Source organism: Marmota monax, unplaced genomic scaffold (assembly GCF_021218885.2).
Source record: "Marmota monax isolate L192 unplaced genomic scaffold, Marmota_monax_Labrador192_F-V1.1 WCK01_AAM20220418_F8-fsc00034, whole genome shotgun sequence".
Taxonomy (NCBI): Eukaryota; Metazoa; Chordata; class Mammalia; order Rodentia; family Sciuridae; genus Marmota; species Marmota monax.
The window spans coordinates 7,633,592-7,649,260 of record NW_026693934.1 but is presented as its reverse complement, the minus strand read 5'-3'; the positions used below and the strand labels follow the sequence as shown (position 1 = coordinate 7,649,260).

Here is a 15,669-nt window from a genome sequence, read left to right as displayed (position 1 = left end):
ATAGTTCTACTAGAAGAATCTCTACATTAACTGAAATTTTATTTAAGTTAATTTTAACTGATACATAAAAATTCTATATAGTAATGACATACAATGTGATATTCTGATGCATGTATACATACATCATGTTTAAATTAAGTTAAACACATCTCATAATTTCTTTATGGTAAAAACATTCAAAATCTATAGGAAGGTGTAATCCCAGCAACTCAGGAGGCTGAGGCAGAAGATTTGCAAATTCAAGGGCAACATAGAGATAGATTGTCTCAAAATTAAATAAACAAACAAATAGGGCTAGGGATGTAGCTCAGTGGTAGTTTGTCCCTAGCACAGTACTGCAATCAAACAAACACAGAAACACCAAATCCTTCTAGCTTTTTGTTGGTTGATTGAAATTTAAGAAGTGCAGTTCAAGTTGATGTTAGTGAACAACTGGAGCAGTAGCGGTGGTCAATGCTTCTAATGGCAGTGGCTAGGAGTCTGAGGCAAGATGATTTCAAGTTTGAGGTCAGCCTCAGCAATTTAGCGAGACCCTGTCAAATAAGAAGGGGCTGTGATGTAGTTCAGTAGTAAAGCAACCCTGGGTTCATTCCCCAGTAACATACACAAAATCAACTCTAATTCTTTCTGAGAAATGGTGCCCTATATAAGCAACAACTGTAATCAGTGTTGTTTCAGTATATAATAACACTGAGAGACTTGGATGAAAAAATGTACAAAAACTGGAGTGCAGTTTCTTAGCTATTTTTAGGTAAAATATTTTAGGAAAAGGGTATTTTTATATCACCTCCTTAATCCTTCAAAGATTGCCAAATGGTTGTACTGCTGGAGAGAAATTTAATTGACGTAGAATGTTTATTGTAATCACATATGCAACTTCAAAAAAGCAGATGTGGCATGGCATAACTACTATTTTGACATTTTTTAATAATATCCAGCTAATGTCCATGAAATTACTGAAGGCCGACATTCTAACATCTGTCGTCAGGCGCCTGGACTATATATTACAAAAAGTGATTGTCGGAGTTTTTATCTTTTTTTCACAAGGTCGGGTTAAATTCAAAAGAAACCAAAGCCTTGGAATGGATCCCTATAAATTTCATTTTATCTCATGTGGGGAAGACTATCTTCACATTTAAGGGCTCAATGAAACCGACGATAGCATAGTCTGGTCAGAGTGACACTTCTTTTGCTTCCTTCTTCCTCTTCACAGATGTGTAGCGGCGCTCACTACTTCCCCTTTCGTGGTGCCTCGGAAACCACAAACACGCCTAAGACTACAATTCCCGCCATGCCTCAACTGCCAGCGACGCCGACTTGCCGTAGCGGTTAGTCATCCTTCTCACTGCCTCTTTCCACTTCCCGGATTGCAAAATCTGAGGTGTATCGGGCGCGCGCACGCACTGACTTGCCAACGAGACACGGCGCTTGGGCGCTGCGCCGACGGCGGCGTGACGCGAGCGCTCCTTGCCACGCGCGTGCCTGCGCGCGTCCCAGGGGCCGCTGACGGGAGTGCGCGTTTGTGAGGAGCGGGAGGCGGGGGCCGGGCCAGCTGAGGCTGCGGGGGCCGCGGGGCCCGACGAAGGGGGAGGGCGGGGCCAGCTCCAGTACTGCTGTGACTACAAACGGAGCGAGTTCCAGGGCCGGAGGGGAGCGATGCTGTGGTTCCAGGGCGCCATTCCCGCCGCCATCGCGTCGGCTAAGAGGAGCGGCGCGGTCTTCGTGGTGTTTGTGGCAGGTGAGGTGGGGGGAGGGTTCGAGATGCGGCTGGGACACCCCCCTTGGGCCTACTTTCGCCCTCTGCTTTGCCTCAGGCGCAGGTCTTTCCTCCTGGATACACTGGCTTACGCAGCCTGACATCCCGCGCCCAGGCACAGATGCAGCCCTGCCTCCAGGTTCCCCCAGGCACCCAGCTCTTGGACCCCAGGCGTCCCCAGTCTTTCCTCAGTGCCCCGAGAGGCCCGGGCGGCCTCTCAGCGCCTCCGCGGTCCGTTTGGGATGCAGCAGGCCCGCCCCTCCGCTCACCTCTCCCGGCACCGAGGCGGGAGGCACCTTCTGGGCCTGGCCCCTAAAGCACTCTGAGCCCCGCCGAAACCTCCCTGCACTCGGCCAGTCGACGCGAGAGCGAGGCCCTCAGCCCCCAGCTGCGCTCGTCCCCGCCGAGGCTCTCACCCGCGCCTCTCGAGGAGCCGACGCTGGCGGACCCCCAAAGCCCCCATCCCGCGCCCCTCCGAGTCCCTTAGTCCCTCATCGGAATGCTTGGACGCCCTTCAGTTCCCCTGTGCAGGTGGGGGTGAGAACAGGCCCTAGGCAAGTGATTGGGATCCTAATTAGTAATGGACTGAGGAAGAAAGCTGTGTCATCGGTAAGCAACAAAGAGAAACCACCTGATGTTCACGGTTGCTGGGGTTACTGTGTTAACACCTGAAACGCAAACTTTTGAGCTTGGTAGAGGTTTAAAAAATTTTTAATGATAGTGCTGAGGGGGTGATCTAAGATGGAATAACTACTTTATTGCAAGTTGATTTTTAGAATTTTTTGTATTTCACATTTGGTTTAAAAGAAGTACTGATGAAATCTGTGGTTCTTCCCACTGTTTTCCTAGCCTAAAATTAACAGTGTTTTCTAGAACATGTACTAATTAATTTACCATATGTTGCGCACTGTGTTATTTTGCTCCATATGCTTCTGTTTTATCACTGAAATTTTGTAGATTTACAGTAAACCGCCTGCCGCTGTGGTTTTGCGCATTGTCATTCCTGAGACCAGTATTTGTAACCACTGTTAATTTGAGGTATATTTCTTCAGGTACTTGTTTAGTAACGGTTTAGTGGTAACTTTCCTAATATCTCTTAGTAGTTCTTAGACCTTTATTCCTTGAAATATAGAGCATGTTGCTGAAAATGAATTCTAGCATTAAATTTGGAATATTAATTGTTTCGTTGTGCCAGATTTTTATTGCTGTTAATTAGAAGAGCTGCATAGTTTTTATTGGCTGTCTGTTCTGGGGTTATGTTATATTTTTCATAAATTACTGCTATAATGCAGTTGGGAAAAACATGGGTAAAAATGAAGTGAAATTGTTGACATTATGCTTATTATGAGTTCAGTAATAGGTTTATGGCACTTTAAATTGTTTTTCACATAAAATCTCAATTGATCCTTGTGGTAGGTAAAACAGGTTTTATCATCACTGTTTTATGGATGAGGAACTTGGGTCCACAGTCATAAAGTGGCTTATATCAGTGTCACACATGTGAAAATTTTACATCTTTTTGATTTTTTTTATTTTTAGCTGTGCATGAACACAATACCTTTATTTTATTTATTTATATTTTTATGTGGTGCTGAGGATCAAACCCAATGCCTCACGTTTGCTAGGCAAGCACTCTACACTGAGCCCCAAATTTACATCTTATTTATTAACTTCAAAAAAAAAGTGTGCCCCACCCCCCAAATGGGATTGAACCCAGAGGCATTCTTTCACCAGCTACATCCTCACCATTTTTTTAAAATTTATTTTTTAGTTGTGATTGGACACATATTTTATTTATTTTTATGTGGTGCTGAGGATTGAACCCAAGGCTTTACATATGCTAGGTGAGCTCTTTATGGCTGAACCACAATCCCAGCCCCAGCCCTAGCCCTTTTTATTTTGAGACAGGATTTTGCTAAGTTGCCTAGGCTGACTTCAGTCCTCCTGTCTCAGCCTCAAAGGTATTTGGGATTACAGGCCTGTGCCACAGTGCCCAGCACCTTTTGTTTAAGACAAAAAACTGAACAGGTATAGGTTATTTAATAATTTAAACTGGTGTAGAAATGAAATCTAGGACTATGGTAGTCATATTTTTTAACAGAAAATAATTGGTGATATCTAAACATTCCTAAAAGACATTCTTGAGGTAGTTAATTTGAAAAAAGAAATATTAATAATTATTTATTTTTTTTAGTGTTAGCCATGAAACCCAGGGCCTCCTACACTGAGCAAGTGTTCTAACACTGAGTGACATCCTTAGCCCAAAATGCTAGATTTGATTAACAAATATTTAGAAACCCAAAGACTATTGTAAGTCTTTGGAGTAAAGTTATGGGTTTTGATACTGATGAGCAGGTATTACATGGATTGAGAATATTAACAACTCTGTTGAATGTAGAAAGATTGTTGACAAGATCTGTCTCTTGATCTGTTCCAAAATATAGTTAGCTTTTCTAGAGTTTTACTGGTTAATCCCCAATACTAAGTAGGATTAGTGTTACTCTAGGAATATGTAGACACTGTGTACTCATAAAACTGCAACACTTTCAGATTGCGTAGAGTTTTGTTCATAACTTTGAACAATATATCCAGAACTGCCGTGATTTTCTTAGATTTGAGACCCACAACAATAAGAGCAATGTAATAAAATATCCTTATGGTTAGAAGGAGTGATCTCAAGAGTATACTAGAACTATTCAAGTGGGAGACATTTTAGGTGAGTTGTTTTTATTTAATGAAATTTGCTTTTTTTTTTTTTTTTTGGTATTTTTAGACTGGGTTTTGCTATATTGCCCAGGCAGGCCTCCAACTCTTGGTCTCAAATGATGTTCCTGCTTAGCCTCCCAATATTTAAGATTATAGGCATATACCACCTGGCTTTATCTAATGAATTTTTTTTTTTTTTTTTTAAAGAGAGAGAGAGAATTTTTAGTATTTATTTTTTAGTTTTTGGCGGACACAACATCTTTGTTTGTATGTGGTGCTGAGGATTGAACCCGGGCCGCACGCATGCCAGGCGAGCACACTACCGTTTGAGCCACATCCCCAGCCCCTCTAATGAAATTTTTTAAAAAAATTTCATTACAGATAGACAGAATGCCTTTATTTTATTTGCTTATTTTTATGTGGTGCTAAGAGTTGAACCCAGTGCCTCACATAGGCTAGGCAAGCACTCTGCCACTGAGCTACAACCCCCTACCCTCTAATGACATTTTCATGGATGAATTAAAGAATGTTGTACAGTCGATGTTAGGAAACTAGAAAGATTATTGCTACTTTAGCCAGCAAATTAATAAGGATTTTCTGTTGTAACTGTTTAAATTGAAAGAGGTAAAGCAAGATAATTTGGTTTAGTTGCAGTAATCCAGCAAGGAGTGTGGAGTGAAGGTATATTTCTATTCACTAACTGGTGTCCTGAGGCAGGCTTAAATTTGTTAATATCAGACACCACTTACTGTTTTTCATTTTGTTTGGGGGGGTTTTGTTTGATTTTTGTTGTTTGTTAATATAGACCCTATTGCTAAGTTTTAAGCAATTTGATCTTTTAGATTGGAAGGGCAGGCTATACAAAGGTGTGCAACTTGCTTCAGAATTTAAATGCTTTTGGATACTGCTAATACTATCAAGGATACATTGTTTTCTCCTAAAATCATAGGCCCATCTAACTTCATAGAGTGATAAATAGAATAAGAAACTAAAGATAATAAAGTTGACAATTGGTTATTGCACTGGGTAGTAAGTATTAAAAAAGGTCCGAGTTGAAAGTTTTATTCAACTTTCTGTCTCTGCTGTGTGGCAGCTGTTGCCCCCAGAAGGCTAGCAATGGGATTGTGGAGTTTGGGATCCTGACCGCATGGTACATTATAGGTGAGGGAACCTCACAAACACATCCATACTTCTAGCCACTTCTAGTGACATCCTCATTTAGATCCCTCACAGTCGATTCTCAAGCCTAAAAGTATATGTTTTTCTCTCCCAGCGTGAAATTTCTCAGTGGCCACTGTACATTCAGTTGGATAAATCATAAGTGTGGGAGTCGTCATCTTTTTTTTTTTTTAATTTTTTTAGTTGTTGATGGATGTTTTATTTATTTATATGCAGTGCTGAGAATCAAATCCAGTACCTCACATATGCTAGGCAAGCACTTTACTACTGAGCCACAACCCCAGCCCTTGGGAGTCATCTTTGACTCTTTTAACTCATCTTGTGCTCCCCATTGAACTGGCAGTCACAGTTCCTTAGGCCTTTCCATGCATATGTATTTTTTCTGGTTGGGGAACTCTGGTGCTTGACTTAGATTTTTTCTTTTCTTTCTTTTTTTTTTTTTTTTTAAAGAAATAATTTGACACAATACCTTTATTTTATTTATTTATTTTATGTTGAGGATTGAAGCCAGCAGGGCCTCACGGTTGTTAGACGGTTGTTAGACGAATGCTCTACCAGTGAGCCACAATCCCAGCCCAGATTTCTCATTCTTTAGGTCTTAACTTAAATGTTACCTTAGAAAAAGTTTCCCTGACAATTGGAAAGAGTTCTCTTGTCATTTTCTTTTAGTTCTTTTTTCTTAATAGTATTTATTACTGTAAGCATTTATAGTTGTCCACTTGTTTAAATTTTTTTTATACTGTTAGATTTTAAGCCCCAAAGAGAGCAGACAATGTTTCATTTTTTGTTTGTTTGTATTGTTTTTGGAGAGGTACCAGGGATTGAACTCGGGCACTAGACCACTGAGCCACATCCCTAGCCCTATTTTGTATTTTATTTAGAGACAGGGTCTCACTGACAGGGTCTCACTGAATTGCTTAGCCCCCTGCTGTTGCTGGGGCTGGCTTTGAACTTGTGATCCTCCTGCCTCAACCTCCTGAGCCACGGGAATTACAGGCATGTGCTACCATGCCTGGCTAATATTTAGCCTTAATACTTAGCAAACTGTTAATATTGGTTCTTTTTGGTAAATAGAATCAGGTAAAATATGAAGAAGGAACTTACGTTTTTGACATTTAGATTATTGGCTTGTTTATTTAAGACTGTACATTAGAGTAAGATTCTTACTGTGCCAGAAGTTTAGCTATTCATTTTGTTGAATACTTATTGAGTGCTTACTATATGCTGAGTATTTACTATATGCTAAGTTCTCTTTTAGGGATTTGAATTTATAACATGGAAAATAATTTTTGCTCTCGTGGAACTTTCTTGCTGGAGGAAAAGGATAATAAACAGTAAATGTAAAACACATAGTATATTAGAAAATGATAGGTAATACTGAAAAAAAAAAAACGAGAGCTTTGCAAGTATCTGAGGATATAATTTGTAGGTGGAAATTACAGAAGACTTTACTGAGTAGGTGATATTTGAGCAGAGAGGTAAAGAGAATTGAGAGTAAACCATGTAGATATTTGGGGAAGAAAATTCAAAGCAGCTGATCGAAGACCAGAAATTTGGAGTGCCTTTTGTATTTGAGAATAGAAAAGAAAGGAATAACAAGAAAGCAAATGGGGGCTGGGGATGTGGCTCAAGCGGTAGTGCGCTCGCCTGGCATGTGTGCGGCCTGGGTTCGATCCTCAGCACCACATACAAAGATGTTGTGTCCGCCGAAAACTAAAAAATGAATATTAAAATTCTCTCTTTCTCTTTAAAAAAAAAAAAAGAAAGAAAATGGGAAATGAATTCAGAGAGTAAATTAGAAGCTCCATGTGTAGAGCCGATGGCCCTTAGAAGACTTTGGCTTTTACTTTGGGAAAAATGGGGAGTTATTGTACAAATTTGAGAAAGGGATGATATAATCTTTTCTTTGTAAAGAAAGTTGCTATGTTAATAGACCCAACAGGGAGACCAGTTAGGAAGCTATTTTAGCTGAAATATGTAGCTTGGATTAGGGTGGTACTGTGGAAGTGGTAAGAAATAGTTACATTCCAAGTATATTTTGGAGATGGTCAACTGGAGTCAAGGACAACTAAAGTTGATTTGTTTTGTTTTTGTTTTTTTCACTTTATTTTTTAAAAATTTTATTTTAATTATATATGACAACAGAATGCATTACAATTCATATTACACATAAAGAGCACAATTTTTTATATCTTTGGTTGTACACAAAGTAGAATCACATCCTTCATGTCTACATATATGTACTTAGGATAATGATGACCATCATATTCCACCCTCTTTCCTACCCCTTTTTGTCCCCTCCCTTCTCCTCCCTCCCCTTTGTCCTATCTATAGAGTTCTTTTAATCCTCCCATCCTCCCCCTGCCCCCCAGCAGCGTGTTATGAATCCTTAAATCAGAGACTTCCTTCGGCATTTGTTTTTTTTGGGGGGGGGGTATTGGTTTATTTCACTTAGCATTATATTCTCTGCCTCCATCCATTTACCTGCACATTTTATTCTCTTTTAATACTGAATAATATTCCACTATGTATAGTGTACCACATTTTCTTTATCCATTCATCCACTGAAGGGCATCTAGGTTGGTTCCACAGTTTAGCTATTGTGAATTGTGCTGCTGTATATAAACATTGATGTGGCTGTGTCCCTGTGTTACCCTTGACGAGTCCTTGCTTCCCCAATGTTGAAGTATAACACCAGAGAAGCACACCAAGGCAAGTTTTTTTTTTTTTTTTAATTTTTTTTTTTAACAGAGAGAGAATTTTTTTTTTAAAATATTTTTTAGTTTTCGGTGGACACAACATCTTTTTTTGTATGTGGTGCTGAGGATCGAACCCAGGCCGCACGTATGCCAGGCGAGCGCGCTACCGATTGAGCCACATCCCCAGTCCTCCCTCCCCCAGGCAAGTTTAGAGTGGAAAGTAGAGGCTTTATTAAAGGACGTTAGAAAAGACTTCTCCCAGAGGAAGAAGGAGACCCAGGAGGTGGAAGCCATAGTAGGGCTATGTCTTCCCCTTTTTATAGCTAAGGTCTTCATCTAGTCCCCCCCCCCCATTCCCATCCTTTGTTCTGTTATCTTTCAGTGGTGGAATGTAGATGGGAAGGCTGGAAGGGTGGGGCACAGGTGGGCCAAAGGAGTAATCTGGGCAGGAAGGACTTTTGGGTCAGCATCTTCAAGTTTGCTGGGAACTGTTTCATTAACATTTCTTTGGGATGGGCTCTGGGCCTTGGGGACATTAACATTCCAAAAGTTGTTCTGCTTTTCCCAGACTTCATTCTCAACATGGCCTTCATTTTCAGTTTGACCCAAGTTACCTAACTACACTAACTACCTATCTTTAAATCTGGCTTCATCTGTAGTATGTTGTTTTTAAGTTCTTTGGGTATAGACCAAGGGGTGGGATAGCTGGGTCAAATGGTGTTTCCATTCCCAGTTTTCCAAGGATTCTCCATATGCAACAAAATGAAATTAAACCCCTATCTCTCACCATGCACAAAACTCAATTCAAAGTGGATCAAAGACTTAGGAATTAAACCAGAGACACTGTATCTATTAAAAAAAAAAATAGGCCCAAGTCTCCATCATGTTGGTCTAGGCCCCAACTTCCTTAATAAAACTGCTATTGCACAAGAATGAATATCAAGAATCAATAAATGGGATGGATTCAAACTAAAAAGCTTCTTCTCAGCAAAAGGAATAATCAGTGAGGTGAATAGAGAGCGTACTAATTGGGAACAAGTTCTTACCACACGCACATCAGATAGAGTTCTAATCTCTACAGAATATAAAGAACTAAAAAAATATATAAAGAATATATAAAAAACCAAAAAAACAAATAACCCAGTCAATAAGTGGACCAAGGAACTGAACAGACACTTCTCAGAAGAAGATATACAGTCAACCAATAAATAAATGAAAAAATGTTCATCTCTAGCAATTAGAGAAACGCAAATCAAAACTACCCTAAAATTTCATCTCCAGTCAGAATGGCAGCTATTAAGAATACAAACAACAATAAGTGTTAGCAAGGATGTGGGGAAAGGGGCACACTCATACATTGATGGTGGGACTGCAAATTGATGCAGCCAATATGGAAAGCATGGGAGCTGGGAATGTGGCTCAAGCGGTAGTGCACTTGCCTGGCATACGTGCGGCCCGGGTTCAATCCTCAGCACCACATACAAACAAAGATGTGTTCGCCGAAAACTAAAAAATAAAATAAAATATTAAAATTCTCAAAAAAAATATGGAAAGCAGTATGAAGAATCCTTGGAAAACTGGGAATGTTTTGTTGTTTTTGCATACATGGTAGGCAATTATCTACCACCAAGTTGTATCCCCAGACCTGTTTGTTTTGTTTTGTTGAGTTGTCCAGGCCAACCTCTGACTCTTGGGTTAAGCAGTGCTCCTGTCTCAGCCTTCCAAGTATCTGGGACTTCAGGCACATACCACTATGCCCAGTTTAACTAAGGTTTTTGGCCTTAGGACTGAAAGGATGGAGTTACCATAAACAGATACCTGAGATAGGGAAGGCAAAGGGTAGATTGAATTAGGGAAGGAGGTGCATACTGGAAGCAAGCAGCTTATAAAAATGAGTAGGTAAGGGCTAGGGTTTGTGGCTCGGTGATAAAATGCTTGCCTATCACACGTGAGGCACTGGATTCAATATCCAGCACCACATTTAAAAAAAAAAACAAAAACTAAAGAAAATAAAGGTATAAGGTTAAAAAAATGTGAGTAGGTAAATATTCTCAACATATAAGTCAGCAGTGGATTTCTGTGTGTGTGGTGCTGGGGATCGAATTCAGGGCCTTGTGCATGCTAGGCAAATGCTTTACCACTGAGTTGTATCATCAGCCCTTGATGGATTTTTACATATGATATTATATTTTATTTGAAGTTACAGTTTTCCAGAAAAAATAATTCGGACTCAGCAAATCTTGGCTGTATATTTTAAGAATTCTTAAAATGTTTTACAGGCGATGATGAGCAGTCTACAGAGATGGCTGCAAGTTGGGAAGATGAGAAAGTGACAGAAGCATCTTCAAACAGTTTTGTTGCTATTAAAATCGATACCAAAAGGTTTGCTTATGCTTTAATATTTTCACTTCTTTTATTTGATAATTGTGGTCTTTTGTTGTGATTCACGGATTTTACTCTTGGACTATAAGAATGCTGATGTCATGTTTGTAGGTATCTAAGGCATAGTGAGAACTGAAATTCTAATTGTTGTTTTTTTTTTTTCCAAATTCATCATTGCATCTAGCTGAAAAAAATCTCAGGTTTTTTAAGTTTACTGAGCAGCCATGTAACATGTAGCAGGAATGCAAAAGAATTGTGGTCTCTAGCTTTCAAGAACTTGGAACTAAGTGTAAGCCATATATTGAATACCTCTGCAAGTGAGTGATATCTCTTCACTTTCTTGGAACCTATTTTTGGGGATGGAGCTATTTAATTCCAAAGGGATAGGGACATTTATAGATCCTTCATAGTACAAAATATCCACAAGTGTGTGCCACCACACCAGGCATCCAATATGCTTTTTTTTTTTTTTTTAACATTTATTTTTTAGTTGTAGGTGGACACAATACCTTTATTTATTTATTTTTTTAATGTGGTGCTGAGGATCAAACCCAGTGCCTCATGCATGCTTAGGTGAGCACTCTTCCTCTGAGCCACAACCCCAGGCCAACCATATGCTTTTGAAAGAAATCATAGTCATCACATCACTTCATCTATAAATACTTCCGTGTGTCTGAAGGATAACAGTGCTTAATTTTTTAAACTTAACTGTGATACTTCAGAAACAAACTCATAATTATTTAATTTTATTAATAATCATTTTCAACTTTCTTATCAAAGTCATAGTTTTATTAATTGATGTATCATAGTTCTTTTGACTCAGGATCATTTGGATCTTTCTGAAGTCTTTTAGTCTGTTGACTTCTCCTTCACCTCTTTTTACTTTGTAATTTGTTTTGAAAAAATAAATCATTTATTCTGTACAGTTACTCTATTCCTTAGTTCTTCTGTCCCCTGTTTTCTATAAATTGGTAGATAGATTCAGGTTCGTCCTCCCCCCTTTAAGATCACTTTTTAGATAGTGCTATAATACCTTGTTATCTTTCTGTGTGATGTTAGAAGTCAATAGTGATCACTACCTAGGAAGAGTAACTCATTAGCAATTACACAGTGGTATTCCTGCCTTTTGATATTGATAATATCAGAATAAATAATGTGTTTAAAAATCACAAGATGAAAATGTTTAACTAAACTTATGGGCTTTTAAACTTTTTTATTTAGAAATTTTCCACATTGGGGCTGGGGTTGTGGCCCAGCGTTAGAGTGCTTGCCTCACATGTGTGAAGCACTGGGTTCAATCCTCAGCGCCACATACAAAAAGATGAATAAAATGAAGGTATTGTGTCCATGTACAACTAAAGGAAATATTTTTTAAAAATTTCTACATTAACAAAAATATTACAATTAAAACTATAGTATGGCCTGCCTTATTCAACAGTTCCCAAATTACTTTGTGTGTGTGTATGTGTGTGTGTGTGTGGTGCTGGGGATTGAACCCACATGCCTTGTGCATTCTACCAACTGAGCTATATCCCCAGCTCACCAAACTACATTTGTTGAGCTGTATTAATTATTTTTTTAAATATTTATTTTTTAGTTGTAGTTGGGCACAATACCTTTATTTAATTTATTTATTTTTATGTGGTGCTGAGGATCGAACCCAGGGCCTCGCACATGCTAGGTGAGCGCTCTACCGCTTAGCCACAACCCCAGCCCTATACTAGGGTTTTTGTTTGTTTCTTTGTTTTGGGGGTGGGGGCAAGGGGATCAAACCTAGGGTCTTGCATGTGCTGGGCAAGTGCTATACCACTGAGTTATATTTCCATCCCTGTTTATTTGTAGTTGTAGATAGACAAAATACCTTTATTTTGTTTATTTTTATGTGGTGCTAAGTATCGAACCCAGTGCCTCACACATGCTAGCAAGTGCTCTGCCATTGAGCTACAGCTCCAGTCCCCTGTTGTTTTTTTTTTTGTTGTTGTTATTTTGTTTTTTGAAAACAGAATCAGTCAAATACATCATATCATTTTATTTATATTGTCTATTGTCTTCCAAAAAGCACCTCTTAGAGTCACGAATGCCAGGAAGAATATAAGGGTTTGTTGGAAATATGGAAGACATGAGAATTAATTCTTGGAATCAATCTACATTACTCTACATAAATTAATATCTTATTGGTGTTAGTCTTTCCCATTCCTAACCACCCAGTTCCCTTCTCTGGGGACAACCAAATTAAGAAAATTCTTCCCGTTTTTTTACAAAAATGGTGGCGTTCATCCACTTTTCTATACCTTTTTCCTTTTTGTGATTGTATAATTAATCAGTTTTTATTGGTGGATATTTAGGTTTTTTGGAATCCTTTGTTTCAGAATATTATGTTCACATGCACAAGTAAGTCATAATTCTATCTTGTTACAGGTTAAATTTTGTATTCAGGTATACTTGCTGCTGAAGAAGCATCATGGTAGATACTGAATAAATCCAGTTTTGTCGGTTATAAGAGCAAATGATTTTTTTAATCTGAAAATTATAAGAAAAATAAACCCCAAAAAGTTTTATGAAATCAGAGTTACAATTTTTGCTTTTAGCCATTAATTTCAGAAAAAAGAGTTGTGACTGATACAATAAGTTTTATTAAAAAAACAGTTTTGGGAAATAGTTGCATTCATCTAGTGATTCTTCTCTTCCATTTTGTTTTACAGTGAAGCCTGCCTACAATTTTCACAAATTTGTATCCTTTCAATGAACAATTGGTTTTATATGATACTAATGTTACCGCTGTTGACTGGTGACGAGTTCTTGCTTCCCCAATGTTGAAGAATAACACCAAAGAAGCACGCCGAGGCAAGGTCAGAGTAGAAATTAGAAGTTTATTAAAGGACAGCAGAAAAGACTTCTCCCAGAGGAAGAAGGGGATCCAAGAGGTGGAATCTGTGGAAGGGATGTTGTCTCCCCTTTTTATAGTTCTTTCAGTGATGGAATGTAGGTGGGAAGGACCGAGGGGTGGGACACAGGTGGGCCAAAGAAGTAATCTGGTCTGGAAGGACTTCTGAGTCAGCACCTTTTTGCTGGGGGCTGTTTATTAACATTTCTTTGAGGTGGACTTTGGCCTAGGGCCTTTTCGGGACTTCATTAACATTCCATGAGTTGTCCTGTGTTTTCCCTGAATCATTGCCAGCATGGCCTCCATTTTAGATTTCACTCGGCATTAGACCCGATTTATCTAACTACACTGACTACCTAACTTTAAATCTGGCTTCACTAACACAATTTACACATTTACCTTTCTTTTGGCTAATTCATAAAATTTAGTAATTGTGGTTTTTTATTCAGAAAACCTTAAATTCTTAGTTGCAGAAACATATTACAAAGTGTCCTTTGAGATAATACATGTGTTTAATGGGAGAATACAGTTTGTTCTTTTAATGTGAATATCTAAAAAGCCACATGGAACAATTTGGTTGAAATATTAGAAGTAGCTGTCAAGAGGCAGCTGGTAGAAAGATATATATATATATATCACAATGGAGAAGAATGGGGAGTATGTCTTCAATTATAGCCAGGTGCCATGACACATGACTGTAATCCCAGCAATTTGGGAGGCTGAGGCAGGAGAATTCTAAGTTTGAGCTTATTAGCAACTTAAAGGCCCTGTTTTAAAATGAATTGGCATTTAGCTCAGTGGTAAAACTCCCCTGGGGTTCAGTCCTCAGTATAAAAATAAGTAAATCATAAATCATTTTATTTACCACATACACTATAGTTATGGTAGTTGAAATTATTTTATAAACATGTTAGTGGATTGTATTATGAAATTCACAAAAATAAGTTATCAGTAATGTCTCCAGAAATTATCCTTTTGTTTCACATGAATTGTTAGACTTAATTAAACTACAGATCCTGTAGTATGTGTTCCATCCAGTTTCTTTATTGGAGACAGTGGAATCCCTTTGGAAGTAATAGCTGGAAGTATTTCTGCAGATGAACTCGTTACAAGAATTCACAAAGTCCGACAGGTGAGGAGGAATAGAACTGTTTTTTGCATAAATACAGGAAATTGATCTTTTATCAAGAGTTTGACATTGGAATATTTTTAGAGACCCTCTGTATAAAGAATCTGCTATACTATTAAACTTAAAAAGTATAAAGACCATCTTCCTGGACTGTTCTTTTTGTTTTAATAGGTGTTGTTTAACCCAAGTGTGGTGGTGTACACCTGTAATCTCAGCAACTCGGGAGGCTGAGGCAGGAGGATAGCAAGTTCAAAGCCAGCCTCAGCAACTTAGCAAGGCCCTAAGCAACTCAGTGAGACCTTGTCTCTAAAGAAAATCATTTTTAAAAAAGGACTGGGGGTGCTGGGGATGTGGCTCAAGCAGTAATGCGCTCGCCTGGCATCCTCAGCACCACATACAAACAAAATAAAGATGTTGTGTCCACCAAAAACTAAAAAATAAATATTAAATATTTTTCTCTCTCTCTCTTAAAAAAAGGGGGGCGGACTGGGGATGGGACTCGGTGGTTGAGTATCCCTGGGTTCAATCCCTTATACCAAAAAAAAAAAGGGGGTGAGGAGCTATTATGTTTCCCAGGCTGACTTAGAACTCCGGAGCTCAGGTGATCCTCTTGCTCCAACCTCCCAAGTAGCTGAGACTGCAGGCATGCACTGGCACGCCTGGCTACCTGGATTGGTTTTGAAAATAGCATTATAAAGATACAGATGCCTTTATCTAATACTTGAGTAACTTCTTATTCAGTTTTCTCTTTTGCCCCCGATCCTAACCACATAATGCATATCACTATTATTTTGTTGCAGGAGAGAGTTTTTATCATTAAGGCCCTGTTGTCTATATATTGCTTGACTGACTTAAGGACTTTAAACTCAATTCCTTGTTTCTATCCACTTTGGGAAAGAGGCTAATAATATAAGCTTGTAACTTTTTCTTTGAA

General features: G+C 38.8%; 1 protein-coding gene across 1 annotated transcript in view; it reads left to right on the top strand.

Moving 5' to 3' along the window:
* Nucleotides 1-1,580: 1,580 nt before the first annotated feature.
* Nucleotides 1,581-15,669, top strand: part of Ubxn4 (UBX domain protein 4) — a 36,570-nt gene continuing 22,481 nt past the window's right edge. The window contains exons 1-4 of the mRNA XM_046463752.1: nucleotides 1,581-1,738; nucleotides 10,620-10,722; nucleotides 13,425-13,453; nucleotides 14,620-14,738. Coding sequence (XP_046319708.1) covers nucleotides 1,657-1,738; nucleotides 10,620-10,722; nucleotides 13,425-13,453; nucleotides 14,620-14,738 — 333 coding nt within the window. The 5' untranslated portion in view covers nucleotides 1,581-1,656. The remainder of the gene's footprint in view (nucleotides 1,739-10,619; nucleotides 10,723-13,424; nucleotides 13,454-14,619; nucleotides 14,739-15,669) is intronic.